General features: G+C 42.5%; 1 protein-coding gene across 4 annotated transcripts in view; it reads right to left on the bottom strand.

Moving 5' to 3' along the window:
• Positions 1–715: 715 nt before the first annotated feature.
• LOC120558328 (nucleolar protein 4-like) overlaps positions 716–16,916 on the bottom strand; it is a 212,840-nt gene continuing 196,639 nt past the window's right edge. Inside the window, exons 9-12 of one of the 4 annotated variants that reach the window (XM_039799257.1) lie at positions 13,613–13,696; positions 11,395–11,508; positions 7,604–7,835; positions 716–2,266 (exon numbers count right to left, since the gene is read on the bottom strand). In XM_039799257.1, the coding sequence (XP_039655191.1) occupies positions 2,019–2,266; positions 7,604–7,835; positions 11,395–11,508; positions 13,613–13,696 (678 nt within the window). In that variant the 3' untranslated portion in view covers positions 716–2,018. The other 3 variants (XM_039799258.1, XM_039799259.1, XM_039799260.1) reach the window with 3 other exon arrangements.

The raw sequence follows: 16,916 nt of genomic DNA, 5'->3' as shown, positions 1-16,916 counted from the left end.
ACCAGTTCATCAGTGTTACTGGACTAGTCTGCTCCCTTGAAGGGGTTTCGAGTGTGTACTTGTTGGCCTGTGATGGAGTGCCACAGTGAAGGTGTAATACATCCCTCCCCGCGGACATCCAGAGGGTGGAATCATGGGAAGGAAAAGGTTGAAAGGAGTCACAGTTAGAAAGTCACAAAACACAACACGAATCAAGCCCTAGGAAGCGAAAAAACAAAGAGAGCAACCAGGTGGTCTGAGCGAGGCGGGACGGGCCCGTGGATAAAGGTAGGAGGGGTTTCACCCAGTCCTCCTGGGAGGCTTCGTCGGGTCCAGGTGCACTCGAGGTCAGGATTTTTTTTTCGCTCGGGTTTCCAGGGGGCACAGCGGCTAGCTAACGCCCGGCTTGGTTGAGGTTTCAGGTCTATGGCAGAAGGTCCGGTTTTTGTTTAGCAGCAGCAACATGAAGGTTCATCATTATAATCATACTAATAATAATAATAATAATAACAATAGCAATGGCTAGAAGAGTAGGTCCAATGGAGGGAAGAAGAGGAGGAGGGGAGTTAAACAGAACGATGCTGAGGTTTCGTTGGCGATGCATCTACATTTGTAAAAAGTAGAAGCAGGAGGTCAACATTTAACCCCCCTTTCATTTAAGAAACCCCCCCCCCACAACACACACACACACACACACACACACACACCCCATTTAAGGAGAAAGTCACCGTTCAACTCGGATTCTTCTCAAGTCTTTCTACATGAAGTGGTTATATACAGCAGCACATGAAAGAAAAAAAGATTTCAGTGTTTACATCATCAGTTCTTGAATGCTTCATCGTTTCCACATTACAGGTCTTTTGTGAAATACAGTTTGATCCCCCACCCCAAAATATATATAAACCTTGAAGACATCGGGTGGTAAAGTAGAAGTAAACTGGCTTCTGGTGGGAATGTTACCATTCACTTGCAGAGTGTGTGTATGTTTATGTGAGTGTGTGTGTGTGTGTGTGTGTGTGTGTGTGTGTGTGTGTGTGTGTGAGGAACTGAAAATGGAGTTGGCAGGTCTGATCTGAGGTATTTCCTGGTGGTCCACATGGCGTCTTGGATGCATAAGTAGCAAGGAGCTCCCTGGGTAAAAGGGGGTGAGGAGGACGGGGGTGTCAGGTGAGGGAAAAGTGCTAAAGGACACCGAGAGCTTATATACAAGCCTGCAGCACGACAACAACAACAACAACAACAACAACAACTACTCCTCTTTTTCTTGTCCAGTTCCCATCCTCTCGCCCCTCGGGACTCGAAGTCTGGTTTTCCTATTTAGTGCTATCTGTGTGGATAAGTCAAACCGCCTCTTTCTTCCAGTCACTTGGGAAGGGTCAAAAACTAAACAAATGCTCACTGGACTCCCCCAAAAAGAAGAACAAATTAAATACTCAATCCAATCAAAAAACACTTGTCATTTAACAAACAGCTTCAGTCGTACTAATTCAGGGAGTCAGTATTCATTTTTTAAATTGTTATCATCATAAGACGGCGTTGGCCAGGGCACCCGTCAATCAAAACTCCCCGACTTGGAGCTCCACAAACATCACTTCTCCAGCCACGAGGAGGCAAAGTCTTTCTTTTCTTTTTTTTTCCAACAGTCTCTTTTACTCTTCTTTCAGGCTCCTCTCCTCCTTTCTTCCTCTCCTCCTCACTCCTTGGCTCAGAGTGTAGTGCTGATTGTGAGGTGCTCCCAGAGAGGAGAGGAAGAAATCCCTTCAGAGTCCAAATGCTCCTTTTTTTTTCATTTTCAGAATGGATGGATGGAGGTTGTGAGGGGGGATTGTTTTAGGGATGGTGGGGTTTGGATTCATCATCCTCACTCTGTCCCTCTGTTATCAAAGAGAAGGCAGGGAATAGCACAAAAAAAAGAGGTCTGGTGTTCAGCGTCGATGAGGAGAGACAGGGGACGCAGACGGACACAAAAACAATGGGAAGTGTATGTGTGTGTGTCTGTGTGTGTGTGTGTGTGTGTATTCTCTGACGTTTCCCCCAGATCAGTTCTGCTGCAGGATGAGGTTCTCCAACTCGTCTGCCGAGCGAAGCAGGAAGGCGGCCGACTCCCGGTAGCCGGCAATCAGCTGACGCACAGCTGTGATCTCCGGTTGGCTGAGCTGGGTCGAGGCCCCGCCCCCTCCGCCACCCCCGCTGCCCCGCCCACCCAGGCTGTTGTTGGCGGAGGCAGAGGAGGAGGAGTTACTGATGTTGGCAGAGGAGAGAGACTTCATGCTGAGGTCTGTGGGGCCTGAAGGTGGGGTGGAGAGGGGGAAGAAAAGGAGGGAGGGATAAGGTAGAGATTGACGAAGTGACGGAAAGAACAGAAGAGCCAGGTGTGGAGGAGAGAAAGGAGAGATAAATAAAAGGTGAAAGGGGGGGGGATGTAGAGGGGGGGAGAAATTTGGGGTTTTTTTTTTTTATGAAATGATGAATGCATGTTTGCTCATTTCAGTGACCCAGAACCGCAAACTAGGTGGATGTTAAAAGTGATGATTCGGATAATTTCACCCTAAGGGTCCTTTGCACCATGACCTCGAGCCAAACACCCCCAAGAAGCTTTTTCACCTGGGTCTAACATTGGGAGGGTTAAGCGTAAAGGCGTTAGCCGCTATAACGAGCGCGGGGCTAATGGATCCGGAGTGTCTCTTAACATTACCCCACTAATAATGCCGAAATGATACCAAACGTCTACAGTAGTACAAATAGGTTATGCACTCATAAAAGCGATGGATTGTAAAGTTTGTAAGTACACCAGAAGTTTATGTAAATAACACTTGCCTGCTGGCTTCTGCTCTCTGCCGTTGTTGTTGCTGCTGTAAAGACGAGTGCTTAGGGCCGTCTACAAATTACAACACCGAAAGGAGCTGCAACAAAAATATTTATTAATTTAACTTATTTTTAAAAGTAAGTACTGTAGAATAACTAGCAAGAGACAAGTTATAATTGAGGTAAGTTTGGAGACATTACCTTATTTAATCATTATTAATAAATATTTTTGTTGCATCTCTTTCGGTGTTGTAATTTGTAGACGGCCCTAAGCACTCTTACTGCCCGGTGTAACAGCAGCAGCAGCAGCAGAGAGCTGAAGAGAGCAGGCAAGTGTTATTTACATAAACTTCTGGTGTACTTACAAACTTTACAATCCATCGTTTTATGAGTGCATAACCTATATATACTAGTGTAGACCTTTGGTATCATTTCGGGCATTATTAGTGGGGTAATGTTAAGAGACACTTCGGATCCATTAGCCCCTGCGCTAAGCTATTCAGCTGATAACGCTACTCTACGCTAACTCTCCCAATGTTAGACCCAGGTGATAAAAGCTTCTGGGGGGGTGTTTGGCTGGAGGTCATGGTGCAAAGGACCCTAGGGTGAAATTACTCCGAACCATCACTTTAAGGGCATGGGCGTACATTTCATCAGTTCAACAGTTGGGGGGGACAATAAACATGAAATTTCTCAAAAGCAATTTTTGAAGGGGACAAAAATAATACTGTACTTATAGTATAGGATATGTGTAGTTGTGGAACTCCAGTGAGTAGGCTGGCAAGGCTAATTCATTCTAATGAATACAGAGTTTGCTGAGTCATTAATAAATTAGTCATGACAAAAAAATGATAACCAATGTATTTTTCCATGAGTCCGCTATGTTAGCGATTAGAACTTTGTAAAGAAACTCCCACACACTGTCAAACTTGCAAAAATAATATTTAATAGCTGGCAACGTTTCCGTTCTAGACCATCACCCAACAACACCTACTCCCCCCATTCTCCGACGCACCTGTCCCACGTTATAGATGTGTATTTTTCTGTTCACCCACTACAACCAACTTGGTGATAAGCCTATGTGTGAACTGATATTAGGCTCAAAATGTTTCTAAACTTAAACCACCTAGCCGCCGAAGCTATGCTGTAGTATATGTGTGCCTCCCCAGAAAAGAAACTACAGTATATGTCAGGACAAGTTCTTGATGAAAGACAACATTAAAGGGATAGTGTGCAGTGTAGTGTGGTTAATTCACCAAAGACACACAATACCACAAGTATACTATCTTATGGAGGCAGCAATAGACCAACAACTCCTGTGTTCGGCGAGGTTAAATGACCTAAAGAGCTGTCTGACACCAAGGTAAAGGGGTGAAAATATTCTAAATATAGGACACACTTAAACTGATATAGATGTTTTTAGGTGTCTATAAAGCGTTTACCTGCGGCCCCCGTCCACAGCAGGACATTGCTTAGCTTCTGTGTCAGTACTCCTGCCTGCTTCTCCAAACTGGGGGAGTGCTGACCCCCATCTACTGGAGCTAACACACTGACTATGGAGAAGTAGCTCATACAACCACACTTCAAAATATCCCGACATTCCTTTAAGCTCCTAAACGTGGTACATAAACGCAGATGCTCCAAGCTACGCTAGACCGATTGCAGCTTGTTGGGCTACATCCTGAGACAACAAGTGAAAGCTGAGCCCTTCCGTTTGGGTTCACTTTTGCTCTAAACATCCATCCATTCGACAAAGCCCTAGCTTAACTTTGTCAACTCAGATTAGCCTGGCTCCGCCCTCCTATGTACTTCCGCTCATATTTCATTTTCCTTCAAGCGCCCATATTATGCTCATTTTCAGGTTCATAATTGTATTTTAAGGTTGTATCAGAATAGGTTTACATGGTTTAATTTTCAAAAAAACACCGTATTATTGTTGTACTGCACAGCTCTCTCTCACTGCTGCAGAACCTCTTTTCACCTGGTTTCTGTTTTAGCTACAGAGTGAGACCTCTTTTCTTCTTCTTCTTCTTCTGTACTATCTTTGATTGCACTCGCACATGCTCAGTAGCTCAGATGTAGAGCATGTCAGCTAGCTAACTCTAGAGACAGTAAAAGAAAGCCTGTTTCTTCAACTTTGGTCAGTTACAAGGTAGGATTAGCTGGGAGACTTCTAAATGAGGGCGCACATGGAAGTAGTTCTTCTGTAGATTATGGTGAACTTGTGTGTGTTGTAGCAGTGCTTTGCTATTGAGAACGAGGTAGTATGCTAGCGTAAGCATTAGCGTTAGCATGCTAACGCTACGAGCTAACGGTTGTGGTTAGCCAGCTCATTTCGGCTTATGACGTCACAAGTCGTGCCGATTTTGAACAGCTTACCCGGAGACTGAAGGCAGGACACATTCAGAAACCTGTATCTCACTCAAAACACCATGGATGGATTTTTTTCAAAGTTTGTATGTGTGTGGAAGCAACAGAGACACAAAATAACACCCCAAATCCCAGGAAAAGAGATTTTTTTCATAATGCACTTTCAGTACTATGTCTGGGTTTACGGTATATTCACGTTTTTTTTCTCCAGCCAATCTTTAACCGGTCCAATCAGCGAACAGAGGGAGTGGCTGAGAACGAGATGCTGCGGACTACACCATTTTGTAAAATGTTTATTTATAGAAAATAATCGCACACTATAGCTTTTAACAACAACAACAACCACCACTAAATGGAGGAAAGGAACCTCGGCAGTGGCCATGCTGTCTCGCAAAGTGCAGCTAGGCTACTCTGTGTCTTTAGCTGCAGACTGTTGGATGTCCAGGTGGTGGAATCCTTTCCAGTGAAATACGGCCACATGTTGGACTGTTTAGCGGTCAGCATTTTAACTATGCCAGCTACTAGCTAACGGTAGGCTAATGCTACGTAGGCTACCTGCTGCCAAGTGTAGTGTTAACTAGCGTCAGCTGCAGCGATGCTTCCATTGCCTTTAACGTCCGTTTCGGAGCACCAGAGGGCAGCCAAAGTGACACCAAAATGAGGCACCTGAATCTCCGTAGTCATTCGGCCCGGTAGATACCGGTTTTTTTCGGAACCGGTTTTTGGTACCCAACCCTAGTCTTTAAAGGGATACTTCACCGATTTAGCATTCAGCTTTGTATCAGTAGAAACCCGATAGTATTTCTGAATGACCGTGCCTCCCTCCCTCGTGTCCCCCTGAGACGAGAGATTTCTGCATTTGGGGCCTGGAAAAAATCTTCCGATGACGTAAAATGACGATTTTTGCGTCATTGGAAGATTTTTGGGCCAGAGGCAAAGGACTACAGCCAGTAGTAGGATCTACTTCCGTATGTTTTCAACACGCCCACAGGGGGTTGGACTGCCGAGTCTGGCCGAGGTATTCCGAATGAAAACGACTGTCAGCCGTCTTGAATCTTCGCTAAACAGGCTTTCGGTTTTCAGCAGAAAACATTTACAACAATTATCTGCATTCAAACTACCGGACGTGTGTACCACCGGGATACATCGGTACAGATTGGAGAATATGGAGGAAACGTTATTACAGACGCAATACTCGGCACACTCGTTGAGCCGCGCCTTGCACGGAGACCAGCGGTGTCGCTCAATGCCGCTAGCCGGCTAGGGGACATCCTCATCGGCTAGGTGGAAAGCTAACGCTAGCTGTCCACCTGTCCCAGCCATCCTGCTTGCAAGTGTCTGCTCATTAATCAACAAGCTGGACTACATCCTCCTTCAACGAAACTCCTGCTGTGTTTTTGTTGTTGTGGAAACATGCCTGAATAGCGTACCGGACTGTCCAGCTACCAGGCCTGCTAGCCCTCCGAGCTAGAGATGCTCTGTCGCCAGGTAAAAGAGGTGGGCTGTGTTAACACCGAGTGGCGCAGAAATGTGGTGATTTGTATCCATTTAACTGCTAACTGCTGGTGGAGTTTGTGACTGTTAAATGCCGACCATTCTACATTACACACTAATTCAGCGGCTGTGTTTATGCTCGGTGTTTACAGCCCGCCAAGCGCTAATGCTAGTATGCGTTAGCTGAACTTTACGGAGCCTATAAAGTGTGTGTACTAAATGTAGCCTGTTTCGGTATGTCGTTTTTATATAATGTCGTTTTTATATATGTTAAATGTGTAACACCACTTGAGTCACGATGAAACGTTGTTTCGTGTATATGGTTGAAATGACAATAAAACACGCGGAGTTGAGTTGAATGCCTCTGTCGGTCTGTCAAGCGGTAGGGCGTTGGGAGGGTGGACTCAAAGCAACGAAGCAGGTGCATTCTGGGATTTGGTGTTTTCATCCATATAAGACCAGAACACATTTTCTGGCTTTTCTCGGCCTAGAAGGCACCAATTTCAATTTTTTTCACATTTCTACTACATAAGTGACCCAATTTAAAGATATATTCAGCTTTCCAGCGGTGAAATATTCCTTTAAACAGCTGATGGACACTTAAGCTACTAAAGAGACCTCAGTTAGAGTTTTCAGAATTTGAAAAGCCTGTAATAATCACTTGAACTCCATATTTAAGCGAGGCTTACATCAGCTTTGTGTGTGTGTGTGTGTGTTAGCTGTTTCACACCATCATCTGCTGCTATGTCTCCTTACACCACTTTCTTCCCTTCATTTCCTCCGTATTCATCCTCAAATTACCTACTCACACTATTTCCTTTCATCTCCCCCCTCCTCCCCTGCCTGCTCCCTCTTTTTATCCACTTTCTCCTCTAACTATGGTGTCTTGTCCATCATCTCTCTTGTCTCCATAATGACCCTCTTCCTCTGTCCCCCACTCCCCGTTCTCTCTCACCGTTGCTCTGAGCAGCAGCGCCGGTTGTCAGGGAAACGGGGTGTTGCATGGCTGCGCCCAGGCCCGGGTATCCACGGTAACCGTAGCTGAGGCCGGCTCCGTTGATGTAGAGCTGGGTGTCCTGGGAGGAGAAGGCTGATGCGGCCAGGGAGTAGGCGGAGTGAGCGAGGGACGCCGGCTCCCTTAGACCCCCTCCACCGCTGGACGGCTTGTCCAGAGAGATCTGCTCATCCTGGAAGAGGAAACAGGAAATGAGGGGCTTTCATTTTCAAAATACTATACAGCCAGCTGGGTGGACAGAATTGCAACTGGTATTAAGAACCCAGGGTTATGCGCTAGAAGAAGAACATTATTTTAAGGTCTCATATAGACCAATTACAATGTTCCTGTACAAACAATTTAACCGCGCTGAGCAAACAGGGACCAGGAACAACATCATTTTGATGCTTTCATACAGTACAGGCCAAAAGTTTGGACACACCTTCTCATTCAATGTGTTTCTTTATTTTCATGACTATTTACATTGTAGATTCTCACTGAAGGCATCAAAACTATGAATGAACACATATGGAATTATGTACTTAACAAAAAAGTGTGAAATAACTGAAAACATGTCTTATATTTTAGATTCTTCAAAGTAGCCACCCTTTGCTTTTTTGATAACTCTGCAAACCCTTGGTGTTCTCTCAATGACTACATTTCAGGTAGTCACCTGAAATGGTTTTACCTTCACAGGTGTGCTTTGTCAGGGTTAATTAGTGGAATTGTTTCCCTTATTAATAAAAAAGCAAAGGGTGGCTACTTTGAAGAATCTAAAATATAAGACATGTTTTCAGTTATTTCACACTTTTTTGTTAAGTACATAATTCCATATGTGTTCATTCATAGTTTTGATGCCTTCAGTGAGAATCTACAATGTAAATAGTCAAGAAAATAAAAAGGAAACACATTGAATGAGAAGGTGTGTCCAAACTTTTGGCCTGTAATGTATGTCAACACTTTCACTAACGTTAGCTTGGAGAGCTTATTTGGGCTTTTTTGTTGGGCCACACACACTACAGAAAATGACCCCACCCAAACTAGCAGCCAGTCCGACTGGCAGTGAGATGCGGCTGTTCATAATGTTAGATTTGGTTTATCAAAGACCTAGTGTCTTTGATAAACCAAATCTAACGTTATGAACAGCAACACAGGACAGAAAATAAACGTCAGATAGGTCTGACCACCGTGTTTGACTATATACAGTGGGGCAAAATAGTATTTAGTCAGCCACCAATTGTGCAAGTTCTCCCACTTAAAAAGATGAGAGAGGCCTGTAATTTTCATCATAGGTACACTTCAACTATGAGAGACAAAATGAGGAAAACAAAAATCCAGAAAATCACATTGTAGGATTTTTAATGAATTTATTTGCAAATGATGGTGGAAAATAAGCATTTGGTCAATAACAAAAGTTCATCTCAATACTTTGTTATATACCCTTTGTTGGCAATGACAGAGGACAAACGTTTTCTGTAAGTCTTCACAAGGTTTTCACACACTGTTGCTGGTATTTTGGCCCATTCCTCCATGCAGATCTCCTCTAGAGCAGTGATGTTTTGGGGCTGTCGCTGGGCAACACGGACTTTCAACTCCCTCCAAAGATTTTCTATGGGGTTGAGATCTGGAGACCACTCCAGGACCTTGAAATGCTTCTTATGAAGCCACTCCTTCGTTGCCCGGGCGATGTGTTTGGGATCATTGTCATGCTGAAAGACCCAGCCATGTTTCATCTTCAATGCCCTTGCTGGTTTTCACTCAAAATCTCACGATACATGGCCCCATTCATTCTTTCCTTTACACGGATCAGTCGTCCTGGTCCCTTTGCAGAAAAACCGCCCCAAAGCATGATGGTTCCACCCCCATGTTTCACAGTAGGTATGGTGTTCTTTGGATGCAACTCAGCATTCTTTCTCCTCCAAACACGACGAGTTGGGTTTTTACCAAAAAGTTCTATTTTGGTTTCATCTGACCATATGACATTCTCCCAATCCTCTTCTGGATCATCCAAATGCTCTCTAGCAAACTTCAGATGGGCCTGGACATGTACTGGCTTAAGCAGGGGGACACGTCTGACACTGCAGGATTTGAGTACCTGGTGGCGTAGTGTGTTACTGATGGTAGCCTTTGTTACTTTGGTCCCAGCTCTCTGCAGGTCATTCACTAGGTCCCCCTGTGTGGTTCTGGGATTTTTGCTCACCGTTTTTGTGATCATTTTGACCCCACGGGGTGAGATCTTGCGTGGAGCCCCAGATCGAGGGAGATTATCAGTGGTCTTGTATGTCTTCCATTTTCTAATTATTGCTCCCACAGTTGATTTCTTCACACCAAGCTGCTTACCTATTGCAGATGCAGTCTTCCCAGCCTGGTGCAGGTCTACCATTTTCTTTCTGGTGTCCTTTGACAGCTCTTTGGTCTGGGCCATAGTGGAGTTTGGAGTGTGACTGTTTGAGGTTGTGGACAGGTGTCTTTTATACGGATAACAAGTTCAAACAGGTGCCATTAATACAGGTAACGAGTGGAGGACAGAGGAGCATCTTAAAGAAGAAGTTACAGGTCTATGAGAGCCAGAAATCTTGCTTGTTTGTAGGTGACTAAATACTTATTTTAGCGAGGAATTTACCAATTAATTCATTAAAAGTCCTACAATGTGATTTTCTGGATTTGTTTTTCTCATTTTATCTCTCATAGTTGAAGTGTACCTATGATGAAAATTACAGGCCTCTCTCATCTTTTTAAGTGGGAGAACTTGCACAATTGGTGGCTGACTAAATACTATTTTACCATTTTGTAAATATCTTTTTTTTAAAGATAACATTACAGTTACGGTTGAAAATAACAACAAAAATAAACAAGTCTGCTGATTACAAATATCTCCAGAATTCAAATCAACTAGTTGTCTACCCGGAAGGGATTTTTGTTTTAGTGCGACATCACTGTGTAAAAAGTGAGATTTCCATGTCATTTTTTATTATAAAGCAGGGTGCTAAGTATCAAAATGCTCAATCAACAGAGAAATGCACACAGCCAGTATTCAGAAAGTGTGACTTTAAAGTGCTCATATTATGCTTTTTGGCTTTTCCCCATTTCCTTTATTGTGTTATATATCTTTTTTGTGCATGTTATAGGTTTACAAAGTGAAAAAGCCCAAAGTCCACCCCCATCTCCAACAGAAAACACTGTTCACAAACCACTCCAAACAGCTCTATTGTAGTCCAGCCTTTACTTCAGAGACTAACGTTATAATGCTCGCCTAGCTGATATCGTGGCACGCCCTCATACTCTGCAACTGACAAGCTAGCAGTACTTACTGCACATGTATGACTCCCAACAAAGATATATATATATCTTTTTTAGAATGGCGTTTAAACTGAATCAGTGGTATGTTTGAGGTGTAAACATGCAGTCTAAGTGTCCGTAGAACGGTCGTCTACCAACCTGAAGGCCGGTTCGATCCCTGGCCCTGCAGTCTACGTGTCCGAGTGTCCTTGGAAGATAAGATGCTAACCCCAAAATTGGTCCCGATGCTGTGCCATCGGCGTGTGAATGTGCGTGTGTGAATGTGTATCGGATGAGCAAGTGGCACCTTGTATGGCCTATACCAGTGTATGAATGTGTGTGTGATTGGGACTGCCCGTAGTGTGCAAAGTGCTTTGTGTAGTCCAGATGTAGTAGCCGGTGTACACTATTCGTCACATCAAGTAACACGTTTTTCCTTTAATATATAAATTAGACCACACCCACACACTTACGTGATAGGTGTCGAGGCGCATCCTCTTTGCGGCGTTGCGTGATTCGCTCTCGCAGGCGGCAGCCAGGATGTTCTCAGCCATGGCTGAGGTGAGGTGAGGCGGAGTAGGACGGGTCTGCAGACAACACAACCGTATCATGGAATTCAATTATTGAGTAATTTAGAGAGACATCTTTGAGTGGATTTTGCATACAGGAGGACACAGACTGGGCTTCTTATGTTGTAGTTACAGTATATAATGCTTATATTAGCCTGGAACAACCACACAAACAACCTCAGCTGTTAACTGACGTTACAACGGACAAATAGCAGCAGCAGAGATGTTATTGCTTTTTGGTTTTAGTTTGACTTTTAGGTATTTATTTCTATTTCGCTGTAATTGTCTGGTTTTATGTTGTGTGACGTCTGAAGGTAATAGAGAGCTAATAAGTGTTGTTGTGTCTTCTTCTATTTTTTTCTTGTGTGCACACTAGATCGACCAATACCTTTCAGTTAGTACTGGAACATAATGCTTTGGTGTGCAATGTATAAAAACTCTTAAAAAAAAGAGGAAATCTTTCACTATTATCACGGAGACTGATGCAAAGTGTGTTTGAAGGGAAATAGTGTCATACGCACAGTTCAGAACCCCAGCTGATGCCTCCACACACAGTGTAACATGGGGCTTCACCACTGGGGGGCAGCAGAGACATTTCACTGACTGTGTGAGGCAGCCTGTTGTCTGTCACACAATTATGGTGTTAAGTCAGTGGTTTTCAAAGTGGGGTCCGGGGACCCCCAGGGGGCCCCTAGGAAAAAGGGGAATGATTTATTTTCACTATAATTCCATCCATAAGTAACACAATGACAGAATATAGGACTTTTTTTTGGTGATGGGTTTCATGCTGTACACTTTCTGTAATAAAACATCTAAGAGCAGAAAGGTCCTTGACATTAAAATGTTTAGGAACCACTGTGTCAAGTGACTGGTCCACAGAACTAATTTTCCCATCATGCACCTCTCCTGCATTAGTACAGTGCAGTAGTAAGTATAATGAGAAGAAGTACAGCACACTAAAGTAGAAATACAAAGTCCTAATTTAAAAAACATTACTTAAGTAAAAGTACTATATTATATTATGTTACTATATAGAAATAGGGGTGTAAGAAAAAAACGATACACTTGAGTATTGCAATATTTTATTTAGCAATACTATATTGATTTTTTTTGTTTACGTGTAAAAATATTCATGTAAGACAATAGTTCACGTTTATGTTGTGTTTAAACCCCCTACCGCTAGATGGCTATGCTGAGACGCACCACTAGTGTCCTTGCCTAGCAGTGCCTAGCAGTGCCTAGCAGTGCTTGGCAGGGCCTAGCAGTGCCTAGCAGTGCCTAGCAGTGCCCGGCAGGGCCTAGCAGTGCCTAGCAGTGCCTAGCAGTGCCTAGCAGTGCCTAGCAGTGCTTGGCAGGGCCTAGCAGTGCCTAGCAGTGCCTAGCAGTGCCCGGCAGGGCCTAGCAGTGCCTAACAGTGCCTAGCAGTGCCTAGCAGGGCCCAGCAGTGCCTAGCAGTGCCTAGCAGTGCCTAGCAGTGCCTGGCAGGGCCTAGCAGTGCCTAACAGTGCCTAGCAGTGCCTAGCAGGGCCCAGCAGTGCCTAACAGTGCCTAACAATGCCTAGCAGGGCCTAGCAGTGCCTAGCAGTGCCTGGCAGGGCCTAACAGTGCCTAACAGTGCCTAGCAGGGCCTAACAGTACCTGGCTTTTTGCTAGAAGCTTACATGGTAGCTATGGCTGAACTTTGGCCTACTTTAGCATATCAATATTAGCTCACTAAGAACCTGGGAACCACAATCCCAAACTGGCAGTTTGATTTTCTGTGTACTGAATTGTTTACCTAAAGTAAACTTCTTTGAATTTTATGCACATCATGGCTCTTTTGAAATATAATCTTTTCTAAAATTATACTTAAAAAACAAAATCCCAATATATCGCCATATTGAATCGTGACCCATGTATCGTGATACGTATCGTATCGCCAGATTCTTCCCAATACACAGCCCTATATAGCAACCTTCTCCAAAGCTGTTACACCAAGGGCACAGCTCTTTTTTTAAATTGCAGTTATTGACTATTTTCAACATCAAAATTCTTCAAACCTGTACATTTGGGTTTAAAACAGATTCACCTTCTAGTTTCAGATAGTATTGATTATGTTAACAATTCACATTTTCATATTTACCAAACTAGACAGGCTAAGAATCTTCATCTTTCTTTGCATAAAACATCTTGTGGTCTGTTTTCTATCACATTTCAGGGAGTTATCCTGTGGAAAGAAAACATAGATGAAATAAGATTTCTCGGTGTCTACGAGGAGAAACAGCCTTAGAAAAACGCCCTGCTGTCTAAACCACTGGATTTGGAAAAAAGGGATCATTCTTGTACAGCAATTACTTCTGTTTCTCTGCATATATTCCCGTCTCTTTTTTATTCTTAAAAAATAACGTGTGAAACTTATTAACAACACACATCTGTTTGTCAGGTGATATGTGTCACGTCTGTACACTGAAATAAACTGAGCGTGGCGTTTCTATAGTTTCAGCCCATCTACAGACACACTGTATATATCGGCTCATTATCCCTTACATAATATATATTAAATTATCGTGACTTCTAACAGTTGAAAGCAACGACTGGAGAGTGCTCAGAGAGCCACCACCAAGGTTAAACATGTCATTTTAATAAAATTAATATTTAGAACCTTTTTTCTGCATCTGAATGAAATGCAGATAGTAAAAAACAATCATGATGATTGTTGGAGAATATCTAAATCCTCTGAATATTAGGACGTCTGACTTTTTTTTAGAGCTATGGCCAATCAGTATTGAAAATGAATAATCACTCATGTAGTCGAAGATAAACTACTAACAGACTTCGGCCTCTACTTTGTGATGACAAAAATCTTTTAGAATGTAAATATACACAAACTGATGAAAGTCATACAAAACCGTAATGAAATGCTTTTTTTGAGAGAATAATTCTTGGTTTTAGACAGTGGTGAATGTTGGTTTTATAGGATCACAGACAAAAACACATATCGCCAAACAGTGTCAAGTGATTTGCCAGGAACTCGCTAACTGTTTGCACGGTGAGGCACTTCAGCATGTATAAAAATGTATTAATAACAGTAGAGAAGATATTAAACTTTGCTTATTAAAGCACATGCAATAACTGAAAGAGACTGGTACAGTATACAGTACACACCGTACAGGAAACAAGAGAGGATGTCCTCTAGCTGTCTGGTTCCCACAGGAACAAAAAGCAGAGTGTTTGGTTCAAATCATTCTTTAAGGCCAGAGCCGGAGCTCTAACTCTTTCTAAATAAAACACCAATCCAGCAAGTGAAGGCAACTAAGCTATTGGGCATTACCCTAGATAACTAATTGTCCTAGTCAAAACATATCACCAGTATTGTCAATAAAATGGGCAATGCATTAGCGTTAGTAAGTGGATGCAGAAAATACTTTACAAATGATTTAACTAAACTTGTACTTAAAGGTCCCATGGCATGAAAATGTCACTGTATGAGGTTTTTTAACATTAATATTGTTTTTTTCCCTTTTTTTTTTTTTTTTCCCCCCCTTTTTTTTTTTTTTTTTTAAAAATTTTTTTTTTTTTTTAAAAAAGGTTTTTTTTTTTTTTTTTTTTTTTTTCCCCCCCCCAATTTGCGCCCATCCATGAGAGAGAGATATCATGGCTTTCAAACGAGCAGTTGGTGGCAGTTGGTCAAGGCCACACCCCCACCCTCCACCTTGCCCCCCTCTCTCCTCCTCAATAGCTACAGACACAGAAATGGCACATCCTAAGGAAAGCTCATTGTGGGACTGGCTCTAGTGGCTGTAATTCTGCACCAAGGCTGAATTTCGGGAAAGAGACTTCAGATACAGTATTAGGGGACCACTAAGGCCTATATAAAAGAGACTTCAGATACAGTATTAGGGGACCACTAAGGTCTATATAAAAGAGACTTCAGATACAGTATTAGGGGACCACTAAGGCCTATATAAAAGAGACTTCAGATACAGTATTAGGGGACCACTAAGGTCTATATAAAAGAGACTTCAGATACAGTATTAGGGGACCACTAAGGTCTATATAAAAGAGACTTCAGATACAGTATTAGGGGACCACTAAGGCCTATATAAAAGAGACTTCAGATACAGTATTAGGGGACCACTAAGGTCTTTATAAAAGAGACTTCAGATACAGTATTAGGGGACCACTAAGGTCTATATAAAAGAGACTTCAGATACAGTATTAGGGGACCACTAAGGTCTATATAAATGAACTTAAAAAAAAAAAAAAAAAAAAAAAAATAAAAATAAAAAAAAATTAAATAAAGTAAAAACTAAGCCGTAAAAGCATCCAAAAAGCAGCATGTCATAGGACCTTTAATAAAACTCTAACCCTTCTATTCTTTCCCAGCTCGATATGGGCGAATGCCCCGAAAAACGATTTAGGGAAACTTCAGCTAGTATAGAATAAAGCAGCACGCCTTGCTCTCCAGAGACCAGTGAAGGATGTTAGAAGTCTCTTTCCCGGTGCTGGCTGAGCGTTACTGAGCAGCCTCCAACTGAGCTTGAAGACGTAGATGTGACGTGAGCAACCTGTCTGAAAGTGTGAAGTCTTCTGGTAGCTGTGCCGAGAGAAATCTCAATCATTCCCAATCTCACAGAGACGGAGAGTGTAGGTATACAGTACAGGCCAAAAGTTTGGACACACCTTCTCATTCAAATGCGTTTCCTTTTATTTTCATGACTATTTACATTGTAGATTCTCACTGAAGGCATCAAAACTATGAATGAACACATATGGAATTATGTACTTAACAAAAATGTGTGAAATAACTGAAAACATGTCTTATATCTTAGATTCCTCAAAGTAGCCACCCTTTGCTTTTTTATTAATAAGGGAAAAACTTCCACTAATTAACCCTGACAAAGCACACCTGTGAAGGTAAAACCATTTCAGGTGACTACCTCATGAAGCTCATTGAGAGAACACCAAGGGTTTGCAGAGTTATCAAAAAAAGCAAAGGGTGGCTACTTTGAAGAATCTAAAATATAAGACATGTTTTCAGTTATTTCACACTTTGTTGTTAACATAATTCCATATGTCATCATTCATTCTCAGATGTGATGCCAACTTCAGTGAGAATCTAAAAAAAAAAAAAATTAAATAAACACTTTAGAAGGTGTGCCAAACTTTGGCGTCTACTGTAAGTAAGGAGATAACATAGACACAGGCTAATTACTGATCACTAACATGCTAGTTAACATTAGTAATTACTGATCACTAACATGCTAGTTAACATTAGTCATTAAACTTAAACAGATAATGGAAGTCCAAACTGCCTGTGAGCTTCTCCTGTACTATACGGTAATTCCTCTACTGTGTGACAGTAAGTCTCGTGGTTATGACCCAATCGTTAGCCTATTTTTATAAAAACATCTGCTACGGAGCCATAACGTGAGGTACAAGGTAAT

The sequence above is a fragment of the Perca fluviatilis genome, chromosome 5, assembly GCF_010015445.1.
Source record: "Perca fluviatilis chromosome 5, GENO_Pfluv_1.0, whole genome shotgun sequence".
NCBI classification, from domain to species: Eukaryota; Metazoa; Chordata; class Actinopteri; order Perciformes; family Percidae; genus Perca; species Perca fluviatilis.
This window is presented reverse-complemented; position numbering and strand designations above follow the sequence as displayed.